The sequence below is a fragment of the Taudactylus pleione genome, unplaced genomic scaffold (assembly GCF_031769625.1).
Source record: "Taudactylus pleione unplaced genomic scaffold, aTauple2 ptg000290l, whole genome shotgun sequence".
NCBI classification, from domain to species: Eukaryota; Metazoa; Chordata; class Amphibia; order Anura; family Myobatrachidae; genus Taudactylus; species Taudactylus pleione.
The window spans coordinates 2,230,940-2,243,578 of NW_028284692.1; the positions used below are offsets into that span (position 1 = coordinate 2,230,940).

Consider the following 12,639-nt stretch of genomic DNA (forward strand, 5'->3'; position numbering starts at 1 on the left):
CTTATTTGGTGTTTATGTAAGCCGCTGTAGGCCATATATGTACTGTGCTATTTTCGATTTCAATAAAAACAGATTACATTTAAAAAAAAAAAAGAAAAACACAATCCTTGCAGTTTACATTATTAAGACATTTAAAAGACAACACCTAAATTATTGTGGTAATTCAATCTATTGTGGTCATACACCACTGTTTCCCTATACACTGTGATATATATGAATTATCTAATATGTGTCTGTTTAAATGAAGTGCATACATTATCCTGCCAGTCTGATCCTGCAATAGTGGCTGTGCTTGTGCGTCCCCTCCTCACTACCCCCACCAGCTGCTGTTGTAGAGTACTGCTTGCTTCCTAACCCACACAGTCCCCAGTGCTGCTAGCAATAGCACTATGTCGAGCTTTGAAACAAAAACAGGATAGAATTGTGCTCGAATTCGTCCAATCAGGGTATAAGAAAATTTCCTGTTTTGATTGGTCCATTCCTGTTTCCAGGGGACCAATTATAATGTAACGTTTAGAACCAATCACAAGCAGTAAATCCCACCAATCAGCGTACAAGAGTTTTAGGGCGGAGCTGGCGCCAGTGACTCAGTATTACGCCTGGTACTCCAGCCAATCAGAAAGCGCTCACACGTATTAATGGTTGTGACGCAACGAATAGGACCTCTGACGTTGGACGTTGCCTGGCTATATAAGCGCGTACACGGCTGCTTTACATATAGACGAACTTCGGTGACGGAAGCGTGAGCACTATCTAGACAACGCTTGAGGTAAGTGTTTCAGGCCAGCCGCCGGTGCTGAGTGACGGTGTGCCATGCTCTTCGACGGCGGCTAGGGCTATGCACGGACAGAGGAGAGCGCTCGGTAGGTTTATTTGTGTGTTCCTCGGAGCGGCGCTATAGGCCATGTGAATGCTGACTGATCACGCTGTTTCACCGGGATAGCTATGTAGCTGATTGGGCTCTGTGCTGTGACGTGGCTGCGATACCGGCGCTCGGTGAGGGAGGCTGCACCCGGGGAAGGGGCATTCAACGGTTTGTTGGGAGCTGAGGACTCTGCGCCGTGGTTGGTTGCCTGTACCCACGTGACTACAACTGAACGCGCTGGCCGTTGCTGGCTATTGTGACGTAACTCTGCATCGGCGGGGGGAGACTCCTTGTGTAACGGCTGAGCCACCCCCACAGACGACGGCCAATAGGAAGGCTGTTGTGCATCACGTGTTCGTCTTCACTGTTAACTATAATAATAATCTGGCTGCTGCTCTCTCGTATAGCTAGGCGGTGGCCGATCGGACAGTGCAGCCCGCCGCCGGGTTCATGGTGCATAGCCGGACACGACGAGCTCTGGGCACAGGCCATATCGCTCATCACTTTGTGTACTGTTAACCGAGCCTCAGTAGAACCGACCGTTTGCAAGGTCTCCGCCCTTTTGGGTTGTGTGAGGCGGAGTGAGTACTGTTAACTGCAACTCGTTTCTCTGTGTAGGATAAAACATGGCCCGTACAAAGCAGACCGCTCGTAAATCAACTGGAGGGAAGGCCCCCCGTAAGCAGCTGGCAACAAAGGCAGCCCGGAAAAGTGCGCCATCTACTGGCGGTGTTAAGAAGCCCCATCGGTACAGGTGTGTATCTGGCTGCAGTGCTCCCGTGTAATGCTGTGTGCCGTTAACTGATTAAGGGCCGACTCAATTAGAGGTAAAAAGCCGCGATCAGCAGTCTTTGCCGATTTGCACACTTTGCCTGTTTTTTTAAAGTATCTCCATACTCCATTCCCCAGTGTTTGTCTAGGCGAGAACTGCATGGGCAAAAACAGGTTTTTCTCCAGCAAAACCCAGGAGGAAAGTGCAAAATCCATAGTTTGGGGTACAAATGTGGGGGCTTGGTTCAGAACCCTTTGGTCACCCCTTCATTACGATTTAGTCTAAAACAATTATTTAATTCACCCCAAATGTCATGTTTGTGTTGAAAAATGTAGGGGCCAGGCATTTTGGGGGGTTATAAGGGTGAGACAGGTGGTGTTTAGATTGCAGGAATCTGGTGTATTTTATTTAATTTTTTTTTTTCTTAAACCATTTTAGTGACACCAAAATAAATATACTAGTACCCATTTTCAGGTACCCCAAACTATATCTCCATATACAAGCTATTTGGTTTCATATGGTAACTTCTCTACTCTTTAAGAGGTTTAAAACCTTTTCCATTGTTCACCATGAGAATCTGTAGTGGCACTACTTTCTCAAGGTTTTGGTACAAAACGCTATCTGATATACAATTTATTTAATTCTAGGCCTGGAACTGTTGCTCTCCGTGAGATCCGTCGTTACCAGAAATCAACAGAGCTGCTGATCCGTAAGCTCCCTTTTCAGCGCCTGGTGAGAGAAATTGCGCAGGACTTCAAGACTGATCTGCGATTCCAGAGTGCTGCTATTGGAGCACTGCAGGTACATACAGCAAACACTTGTGTGATGTTATACCCATGAATGTTAAGCTTATTCTAGATTGATTGTATACTTTGTATATATTGTGTAGTTCTGTACAAATCTTTTACTTCAGTCACTTTAAAGCTTAGGCTACATTAGTTTCTCAAAATAGGCACTCTGGACAGGCCATGATCTGTCCATAATGTGCTCTGGAAAACATGCAGTGTTAGGTGTTCTGAACTAGAGTAACCCTGCTGTATCCGCTACTACAAATTCTAGGGTCTGTTTTTACCCAGCAGTCAATTAACTTGTTGGTGGGCTGAGCCACTAAAGGGGGTAAACAATTGTTTGTAGTCTTGGTGTGTTAGTGAGCAAGATGGTATTACAATGAAGTGTGGAAAAGAGAAGCAGTACATTTCTAATGCTGGATACACTAGATGATGCAGTGGCCCAATATATTGGGCGGTCTGTTTACACTATCTGGTGCATGATTGCCAGATGTCTCCCCGGCCACATGGAGTTGTTCATCTGCACAGGAGCATGCAGTAGTGCGTAGACACATGACTACTTCTCATTTCACCCCAAAACAAATCGTCCAATATATTGTGTAGTGTGTACCCAGCTTCACACTTGTCGTGGCCCCCCCCCCCCCCATAAAAAAATAGACCTGCTTTTCTACCAGCTAGAACAGGAGGTGTTCCTGTGTAGCCGGTGGCTTCTCAGATACTTGTTACACTGAAGTGGCTAGCTTTCTATTAATATCTGTGCTCAGACAGTTCAATGCTTCTCTAGTACTGTCCAGGGATGGCATAATATGATACAGCAGTGCTATCTGTTTGAAAATCACCTTTGTATGTATTGGTTATAGTGCTAATGCTATGTTTTTCCTGCAGGAGGCCAGTGAAGCATATCTTGTTGGTCTGTTTGAAGACACCAATCTCTGTGCCATCCATGCCAAAAGGGTTACTATTATGCCCAAGGACATCCAACTTGCTCGCAGGATACGAGGAGAACGTGCATAGTCACTTGTGACTAATTTTTATAGTAAATCCTGTAAAATACTTTGTTTTTCATTTGTTTATATTCTGTCTCCTTTTGTACCTTTGCAATCCATTCCATCTGCCACTCAGGGTGACTGCTTATCATGGCTGCCCTCTTGCCATTGGCTCCAATTGGAGACTGACATTGGGCAGTAGGTGCTTTTACTGCTTTTGCATGACTCTGACCCTGTTCTGTGTTGCAACCAATGCAATAACTTGTCAGTTATAATTCCTCCAGCGTTACAACCATGCTATAACTGCATATACCTGACATTCACCTTGTATTCAAGTTATGTGCAAGACTAACAGGGTTATTCTGTTGTGAGTATCCTGCCTAGAATTTGACCATGCTAAAATGTTGGGACTGTTAGTTTGGTATTGCTGAAGTTTTGTTCCATTGTTTCATGTAACTCAGAGCTGGCAAGCTTATTGCTGCTGGCTCATCGTGAGGATTTCTTGGTGCTTCTGAAGTGCAGATTGATGTGTTAAGGCAGCTACAGAACACAATGTGCATTTATGAGAGCTATTTTATATATTGTAGTGTCCATATTTTAAATTAAATGTTTTACATTCAATGTTGTCCTTATGGTGTGTTGAGTAAAAGCACATTATCTATAAAAGTTCTTTATTTACACAAACATTTTAGTAAAGTACTTTGTAGAAGAAGGGTTCTCTGGATATAGCTGGTTCAGTAACTTTCAGTGAGACTATTTTGCAAGTGTAACATGACTTCAGCCTCAAACAAACCATTCTGTATGCTTGAAACCTGTAGCTGAAAAGAGTTACATGATATGAGCTTAATGACAGTTGTAATACTTTCTCATACTGTTTTATGCAAGGCTGAGTTTGACTAGAGCTGGACTTAAAGATGTGTAGTGCTTTAGCTTTGTGCTGGGGCAAGGTGGCTATACATGTAGGGTGCTCCTGTGCATGCCAGAAAAGGGGCATGTCTCAACATGCCCAATCCATCACTGTAGGGGGTGTGCCCTCAGATGCTGGGCTGCACCAAGCTCTCCGTATGGGAAGCCGACTGCCTATATACCGGCTTCCTGACTGTCTTATTCCGGCAAGGGTGAAATGCCAGGCATCTAGATGTAGACGCCCGGCATCACTATCGTAGTGATGCTGCGAGCGGACAGCTGCGGGTGGGAGGTTTAGGGCTCCTGGGGGGGGGGGTCTTAGGGTTAGGCACCCCTAAGGAGGGTTAGGTTAGTGAATACTTACCTATCCATGATCGGGATTTCCAGCACTGTCGGGCTTCTGCTGCGTCACGCTCTGCTCCTGTCGGGCATCGAACTGCTGGCCATGCGGCATATCATACCCATTCCCTCCCTGCAATGTGAATAGAGGCTGTGCAGAATCTATTCACCCCACTGTACAATGCAGGCTGCAAATGGGGATGGCTGTTTCAGTAGGGTGGTGCCATAAGGGCAGGGGGCATTTTGCAACTGCAAGTTGGGCAGGGTGTAATGTGCCACTTAAACAGCTTAGCAGCAATACTATATAATATAGGAGTGGTGGTCAGTGCAAAAGACCTAGGGACCTGTGCTGTGATCAGGCCACAGTTCAACTCTTTTCTTTATTAGTACATACCTGAGCATTTTTTTTTTTCTCTTAAGTAACTCGCAAGGACATGAGTAGGGCTAGCCACAGTCCCTGCAAGTTGCATTCCTGGCATATTAAAGGAGTCTTTCACACTTGCGAGACTCCATTGTAGGTTGTGGGAGAGGGATAATTCCCCCCCCCCCCCTCTCTCCTGTGAGTGCCTACTACTTTCAGGATTAAATTTACCTTCATATACTGGGGTAAACCTAGTGTTGAACGCCTTTGTACATAATGGTCAGACTGTATTAATTGGAATCAAGTTTGTAGTGCCAATTTACCTTCTGCAGTCTTCATTGGAGTCTCACACATTAGACTATTGGCACATGGCACCAATTCCTAAAACTATGTAGCAACTACTGATTAAGGGCCCTATATTTTTATTTAAAAAAAGCTTGTACATTTTAGTATCACAAATTTATTAAAGAGTAATGAAATACTTTTTAATTTGCATATTTTTAATATGAAGACTACATGTCCTGTGACAAGTATGTGACCTGCCTGAGATTTAATAAAAATATATTAAAATATCAGGGAAGCCCTGTGGCAATGACATTATCCAGGGTCTCCCCTGGCGTGTGCTCTGACAGGTGGAGCTGGCCCCCTGTGATCAGCTGTGTGGTCTGAATAGACCACAAGCTGATTACTGTAAACAAAAAACTGATCTGGGGATGCACTCTAGGCCTCCAATCATCTGGATCTCCTGCATGGTGATGCTGGTCAGCTGCTGCATAGAGTAGCTGACCAGGGTACTGGTCAGTTGATGGGAGACCTGCTGACCAGAGCACTGAGGTAAATGTAATGCTAGGTACACAATCTCTAATGACTGGATCTGGCAGGGGTCCAGGCATCAGCAAGTGCATACACCCTTGCCAATGCTGGGAGTGAATGTGGGGGTCATGCTGACTTTTGCCCATCGGACCTGGATGCCGCTAACAATGCATGGGAGTGTGCATCCTTGGCAACATAGCTGGTACACACCGGCTGATGTGGACGATATGTCGTCCGATCTGGTGGGTCAGATGATATATAGTCTAGTGCAATGGTTCTCAAACTGCCCTAACTGACCCCACACAGTTCATGTTTTGCAGGTGTAATCATTACTCACTGACACCTTTTTAAAAGGTCCACAGGTGGAGCTAATTCACTTGATTCAGTGTGGAGACATGGAAAACATGCACTGTTTGGGGTCCTGAGGAACGAGTTTGAGAACCTGTGGTCTAGTGTGTACCTGGCCTAGGTGGGGTGGAGGCACATGAGGATACCTGACTCGGACAGTACTTTATCGCAAGTTCTGTCCCTGTAGGATTTTTGATAAATCCCTGTGATATTTCCAATGGAAATTTAGGTGACAATTACACTACTGCTTTTAAATCTGGAATTTAGTAAATGGGGCCTACCCATAAAATATATTGGGTAGCAGTTTAGGTATGTGGCACTTCACCACTGTAGTGTGGCTCTGATACATAAATGGGATATCATAATTTGGAAGTGTGGTTTGAGTGTAGTATGGGCATCTACAAATCAGGGCTACTCACCAATACGCTTTATAATCTCCTCACACTCTTTGTGGTTAAGGGCCTCAAACACTACACAGTTGAAAGAGGTCATATCAAGGCCTTCTTCTCTCTCACTGCAACATGGAAGAAAGTCATTTTAAACTCGAGTTTCACTTTTGAACCCCACAGTAATTGTGGGTTTTTCCACTAGCCACAAACTTTTATGATATGGTGAACAATTAGTAAGCAATGTACTAAATACTAAGAGGGCTGTGTACACTATCTTCTATTTATAATACCACTCAATAAAAGAGCACTGGTATGTATATTAAGAGCTCTAAGCTAGCAGTACAATATATTCTACATATGTCTTAAAGTGGCAAATGTACAGAGTTTGTTCTTGCAGCTCCCAATGGCCTCCTACTAATCTGGTCTGTTACTATTGTGGGTGAGTTACAGCTCACTCACAGCCAGAGGTTAACCATGGGATGAACCTTTTTTTTTATGTTTAAATATACAACTACTTGGAGACTCTAACACCATTTTGTCTATTGATGGTTGAGTATTGTGTCATCACCCTGATGCTTTTTGAAGATCTACAGTCACCATTGATGATAAAACCACTTGCCACTGGTCATAGACTATCGAAGGTTGCAAACTGTCAATGGCCATCCCAAATGTTATCCTCTGGATATGATGATCTAAATAATTGAGATGAAATTCCTGGCACCACACAGTATGTTTGTCCACAATAAGAGTAATTGTCAGCCCTCTCCAAAAAGACAATAGTATACAAATTAAGGTGGCACTTTCAGAAAATAATAAACGTGTATTAGAATTACTTCTATTTCATCAATATAGACAACTGAATCATAACATATCTTAAATATAAAATCTATAAATTTAAAAAAATAAACATTTTGGAGGGAGACTGTTGTACATGTTGCTGTATACTTGATGATCTAGTAACTGCAGTCAGACTTTTTGTACTCCTCAAAATGCCACCTTAATTTGTATATTATAATTAAATATATTTTTTTATATGGCAAAACCAAGTGGCTGCTAAATGGTTAGATTGAAAATGCAACAACTTAAAAAAAAAAAAATACATCATGCACAAAGGAATGAACTTGTACAAGACAACTACCTAAATGATAATAAAACCATTTCATTTAATACCCTGGAATGAGCAGACCGAAAGGCACCTTGCCCTTGATTGGGGGCATGGATTGTGCAAGGAGAGAAATTTGAAGAGGACCCTACTTGTGAGCTTAGATGTTTGGGAGTAGGGGTATAGTGGGAAGAATGGTTAAGACAAAGATGGGTGAGCAGATAGGCTTAGAGGAACAGGTTTTTGAAGCAATGCAGGCTGAATGACAAGTTCTAGAGGAGAGGAGGTAATCAACGCAGTGGCAAAGGCTCAAGATCCCGACCGGAGGTGGTAAGTAGGGTAACCCTCCCTTTTGTAGTGCCTAACCCTGACACAACCCTCCCTCGTAGCTAACACTACCTATTCCCCAATTACCTTCGTGCAGGCTGTCGGGACTTCGACGTGGGGTTAAAGATAGGTGTTGGGATTTCGACGCCTATCTTTAGTCCCGGGTCGGGATTGCGATGGCCGGCATACCAGCCTCTGGTAATGTCACCACATCCCGCATTTTAACAGTGTCTGCATTACAGCTTCAAAAATGATCGTAAAGCATCATGTTTGAAGTTGTATAGCCAGCACTGTTAAAATTCTTTAAACTGCACCAAGCACAGCTACTGGAAATTCTTGAAGAAATATTGTCCAACGAAGGAAAACTTGGCCTAAACTGTAAGAAATCACATTTTATAATGTATTAGGCCATTCTCTGGTAAATATTGTACATTCCACCTTTACTACTACATATAGTGTCTGTATTGAGACTTCAGACCTGTCATACTCACGCTACACATAACGCAAACACTCTTCTATTATCCACCCTTCGCCCCACACTGGAAATCTCTGGGTACGAATAGTGAAATAGGACCTGTGGGAGCAAAACTGATTTATTAGAATTGGTTAGGAGCTGTTGCTGAACTACATCTTTAGTAACACTTAGCTAAAGTAAGGATGGCCATTGGTAAGTAAACCATTGATGGTACCATGGTTTTACCCATTGTTGGTCATACCTGCTCTCTTACTCAAGGGGCAGCGGACCAATCACATATGGGGGCACGGCTGTGCTCCTTGTCCTGGCGCCAGAGAGGCAAAAAAAAAAAAAAACATCGCTGAGCTCTATCCCATTGATGGCAAGACCATTGGCTATCTGTCCCTAGCCTAAAGTTAAAAGCTCGCCACCTTTGATATGAAAGTTATAAATAACAATCTACCCAGTTATTAATCTTTGTTTACCTCTTGTAACTCCTTGTCCTTCACAGCTACTTCTGTTTCTCTGATGTCAAGCAACACATTCTGCAGATGAAGGATTGAAAGGAAAGCGCTCATTAAGTCTTTGCAGATTAAAGGAGCCCATTAATTTATTACACAAGACACAATTTTCATTTTGGCACCCCTAAATTGCTGAATGTCACCCCCTTAGGGGCAGATGGAGTAACCCGCCACACCACTTACCTGATGATAGAGATCCGTAAACATGAGTCTTTGCTTTTGCTGATTTGGCCTATCTGCTCTTTCCCAGCTCTGGGAACGCATGTAGCCAATAGCACAAGTTATCCAACTAGCGCCATGAGAGGATGAGAATGGTTACCAGTGTGCTTCCGGGAATTGTAGTTTGGCGTAGGCGCTTATCGCTTTGGTGTACTGACCAACACTCTAGGACTACAGAAACCATCATGCAGTGCAAAGCCAGCTGCTTTCCTAACTTTATCAAACCGGACAAATCAATGAAAAGCAGCCCCAAATATACAACTTGTGTGTTCATTTCAGCATTCTGAGTTTGAGACCTCATGGGGCCCTAGGCAAGTTACTGGTTTGGGACCCCCTTCCCTCCAATTTGTCACTGCAAATATAATTTTTCCAGACAAATTAAATAACCACACCCCTAATTTAAACCCCTGCAAAGTGCAGACGTGCTGGGTCATGTTGCAACATTGGCAGGCCTTATTATAGTACAAGTTGCAGTCCATGACCTTCCACCTATATACCCTCCACACTCCCCTCTCTGCAGCAATCGGCGTCACACAATCAGCCATAGACCAAACTGGTTCAATCCTATCAGGTGAGAGTATGAAACTCGCAGACACTGCATGAATGCGCACAGGGCCAGATTAACAATGGGGCGGATGGAGCTACAGCTCCAGGCCTCCACATAAAAATAGGCCCATTGTCATGACATGATTTTGACTGGCCATCTGCTCTCCACACGGTCAGCCATAAATCATAAGTAGTAAAATTGTATTTCTATTTACCTCACAAAATCAAAGCATTTTTTTCTTTTACATATTTAGGGAAACATTGGGCCTGATTCAGAGCCGAACGCTCTGATCAGAGAGTTCGCTCTAAATCAGGGCCCTCCTCCCTCAACTTGGAGCGCCCTCATGGATGCTCGCATAGCTGCTATAGCGAGCGTCCATGATGATGGTCACGATGGTCAAGACCATCGCGACCATCGGGCTTGCAACGGAGACCCTGCGATAGGGTCTCGCTGCCGCAAGCCCTGGAGTGATTTTGGCTCTATCAGAGCCAAAATCACTCCCACTGACATCACTAGTGATGTCAGTGGGCCCGGCTTCAGACGGTAGGCGTTCCCATGGGAACGCCTCCGTCTGGCAGCCACGCCCACCAAAGGGGGCGTGCTGTCAATCAACATCGACAGCACGCCCCCTTTGGTGCGAGACCCGGAGCGACGGAGAGCCCGTCGCTATCCGGGTCTCGCGCATGCGCATGACGGAGCTCCCGCCGTCGTGCGCATGCGCAGTGGGGCAACATTGACCCGCTTGCGAGCGTCCTACGCGGGCAGGTCAGAATGACCCCCATTGGGTATAGAGGTGTGCACGCCCACATGGCACTGGCCACACCTATACAGCACTGGTCACACCTCTGCTTCTCATAATAGGCCCTTGGTCATTTTCAGCTCCAGGCCCATGTGGCCCTCAATCCGGCCCTGAATGCGCACACTCGAGAAATGTGATATTACAAGTACCAAAATGTGGTACTAACGGCGAAGGTGTGCGACTTTTCTACAAAATGCGACCTGGGAGAAGTGCATGAATAAGTGGGGAAACCATCCTGGACCCAAAAAAGTGACAACTGAGATAACAGGACCAAATAGGTGGCTGATAGTGGACATATGTGAAGTACTGGAGGTTTTTAACCACAACTGCTAAAAATTTTTTCTAAAAACCGCTCCAAAATTGTTGATTTTTTTTTATGAGTGAATTAGGTGAGGAACATCCATTTTATCTTATCCAAATTGATATATAAAAAAAATATATATTTTTTTTATATAAGGTTTGTAAATAAAAATTATTATTTTTAAACATCGCGATGTTCAATTTCAGGCACACTAGGGAGGTGAGGGGGGAGGTTAATTTCCTTTTTCCTAGCAGCTGCTAATCTTTCCAGCCGCTGGGTGGGGGTCCCCTGCTTTGCTGACCGATCAGCAGTGATCGGCAGCACAGCAGACACAGGGAGAAGGTGCAGGCAAGCAGAGGGACCGGAAGGTCCCTCTGAGAGCAGCAGCTGCGGGAAGATTCTCTTCCTGCAGCCGCCCCCATGTTTATCTGACTGGTTGAAATTCTGTGACCAGAACAGATAGAGAACTGCCTGGTGTCAGAAAATTACGACCATGCCAGGCAAGTGGTTAAAAGGTGTCATATGGCTGGTTTTTGTACTTTTTAATAGTTGAAAAATTATAGCAAGCAATCGTTTTTCAGCAAATTGAAGTCTTTCCAGCATTTTGGGGTACAGAAAAATGTTGGTATAGTAATTTTATACCAGTTTGTAGAAAGTTGGAATAAACACCTCTCATCTGCAAATTCAAAAACCTCATTCCCATCAATACACCTCCATATACCTGTCCCACATCATTTACACCTGCACACACTTTGCATCATTAAAACACCTTCACATATCTGTCCCACATCATTTTACCCATTATTAAGCTTTTTGACCCTCAAAACCCAACATCAGAGCAAGGATACTTGTGAGGGAAGCCACAGAGAGGCCAACTATCACTTTGAGCTCAAGTGGCTGAGACTGGAGTGAAGGTGCCATATTAAAATCTCTGCATACAACAGGCCTGTATGAGAGGGTGACTAGAAAATAGGATTTTCGTTTGCACCGTTAAATCATAAATCAATTTCTATTACACATCCAAAATTCTTGGGACCAGAAGTATTTTTGATATCAGATTTTTTCGTATTGTGGAATATTTGCATACCATAATGAGGTATCTTGGGGATGGGACCCAAGTCTAAACACAGAATGCATTTATGTTTCATATACACCTTGTATACACAGCCTGAAGATGATGTTATACTATAATTTTAATAATTTTGTAAATTAAACGTTTGTTTACATTGAACCACCAAAAAGCCAAGGTTTCACTATCTCAGTCACGCTCAAAAAATTCTGTATTTTGGAATATTTGGATATGGGAAACTGGGACAATGGGTGTAGAGGGCACTGTTCCAGGACCAGGCACAAGTGAAAACGTAACTTATTTGTGGGCTGTCTACCACCCACCCCTCCCCCCGCTGTGCATCCCATAATGGTAAAAACCTCATTTTGTACTTTAATAAGCTCATAGGAGACAGAAATATCACATCGAACAAGAACAGCACTCAAACAAGAGAGAACAGGATAAGGGCTATTTCACACACTGTTTTCTCCGGGTGGAAAAAAAACCCAGTGACCCTGCTGTGTTCGTGCTGTTTCGTGTAGTGTGGAAGCCCTTATCTATTTTTATCTTCCACTAAAGTTCCACTAAACGGTAAAAAAACATTGAATAGCCCTAACACAGAAAGGGAGGAAATGCAGTGTCTCCCAGATGTATTAATAGAAATACTTTTAATGGTAAGTACCAAACATCCTATTTTCTTCAGGGTCCAAAGGGGCTCCACAGCAGGGGTGTATCTAGGGGTCCGAGCGCCCCT

At 44.0% G+C, this 12,639-nt stretch overlaps 2 protein-coding genes across 4 annotated transcripts in view; one reads left to right on the top strand and one right to left on the bottom strand.

Annotated features, from left to right (window-relative positions):
• Positions 1-662: 662 nt before the first annotated feature.
• H3-3B (H3.3 histone B) lies at positions 663-4,032 on the top strand. The gene is made up of 4 exons (XM_088482547.1): positions 663-769; positions 1,484-1,619; positions 2,285-2,438; positions 3,311-4,032. Exons 2-4 carry the CDS (start codon positions 1,492-1,494, stop codon positions 3,437-3,439), a joined length of 411 nt encoding a protein of 136 aa, XP_088338673.1. The 5' UTR covers positions 663-769; positions 1,484-1,491; the 3' UTR covers positions 3,440-4,032.
• Positions 4,033-4,045: 13 nt separating this feature from the next.
• Positions 4,046-12,639, bottom strand: part of LOC148511802 (uncharacterized) — a 63,127-nt gene continuing 54,533 nt past the window's right edge. For all 3 annotated transcript variants that reach the window (XM_088482545.1, XM_088482544.1, XM_088482543.1), the window contains 4 exons: positions 8,936-8,995; positions 8,488-8,570; positions 6,598-6,692; positions 4,046-4,229 (listed from right to left, as the gene is read on the bottom strand). In XM_088482545.1, coding sequence (XP_088338671.1) covers positions 4,195-4,229; positions 6,598-6,692; positions 8,488-8,570; positions 8,936-8,995 — 273 coding nt within the window. In that variant the 3' untranslated portion in view covers positions 4,046-4,194. The remainder of the gene's footprint in view (positions 4,230-6,597; positions 6,693-8,487; positions 8,571-8,935; positions 8,996-12,639) is intronic.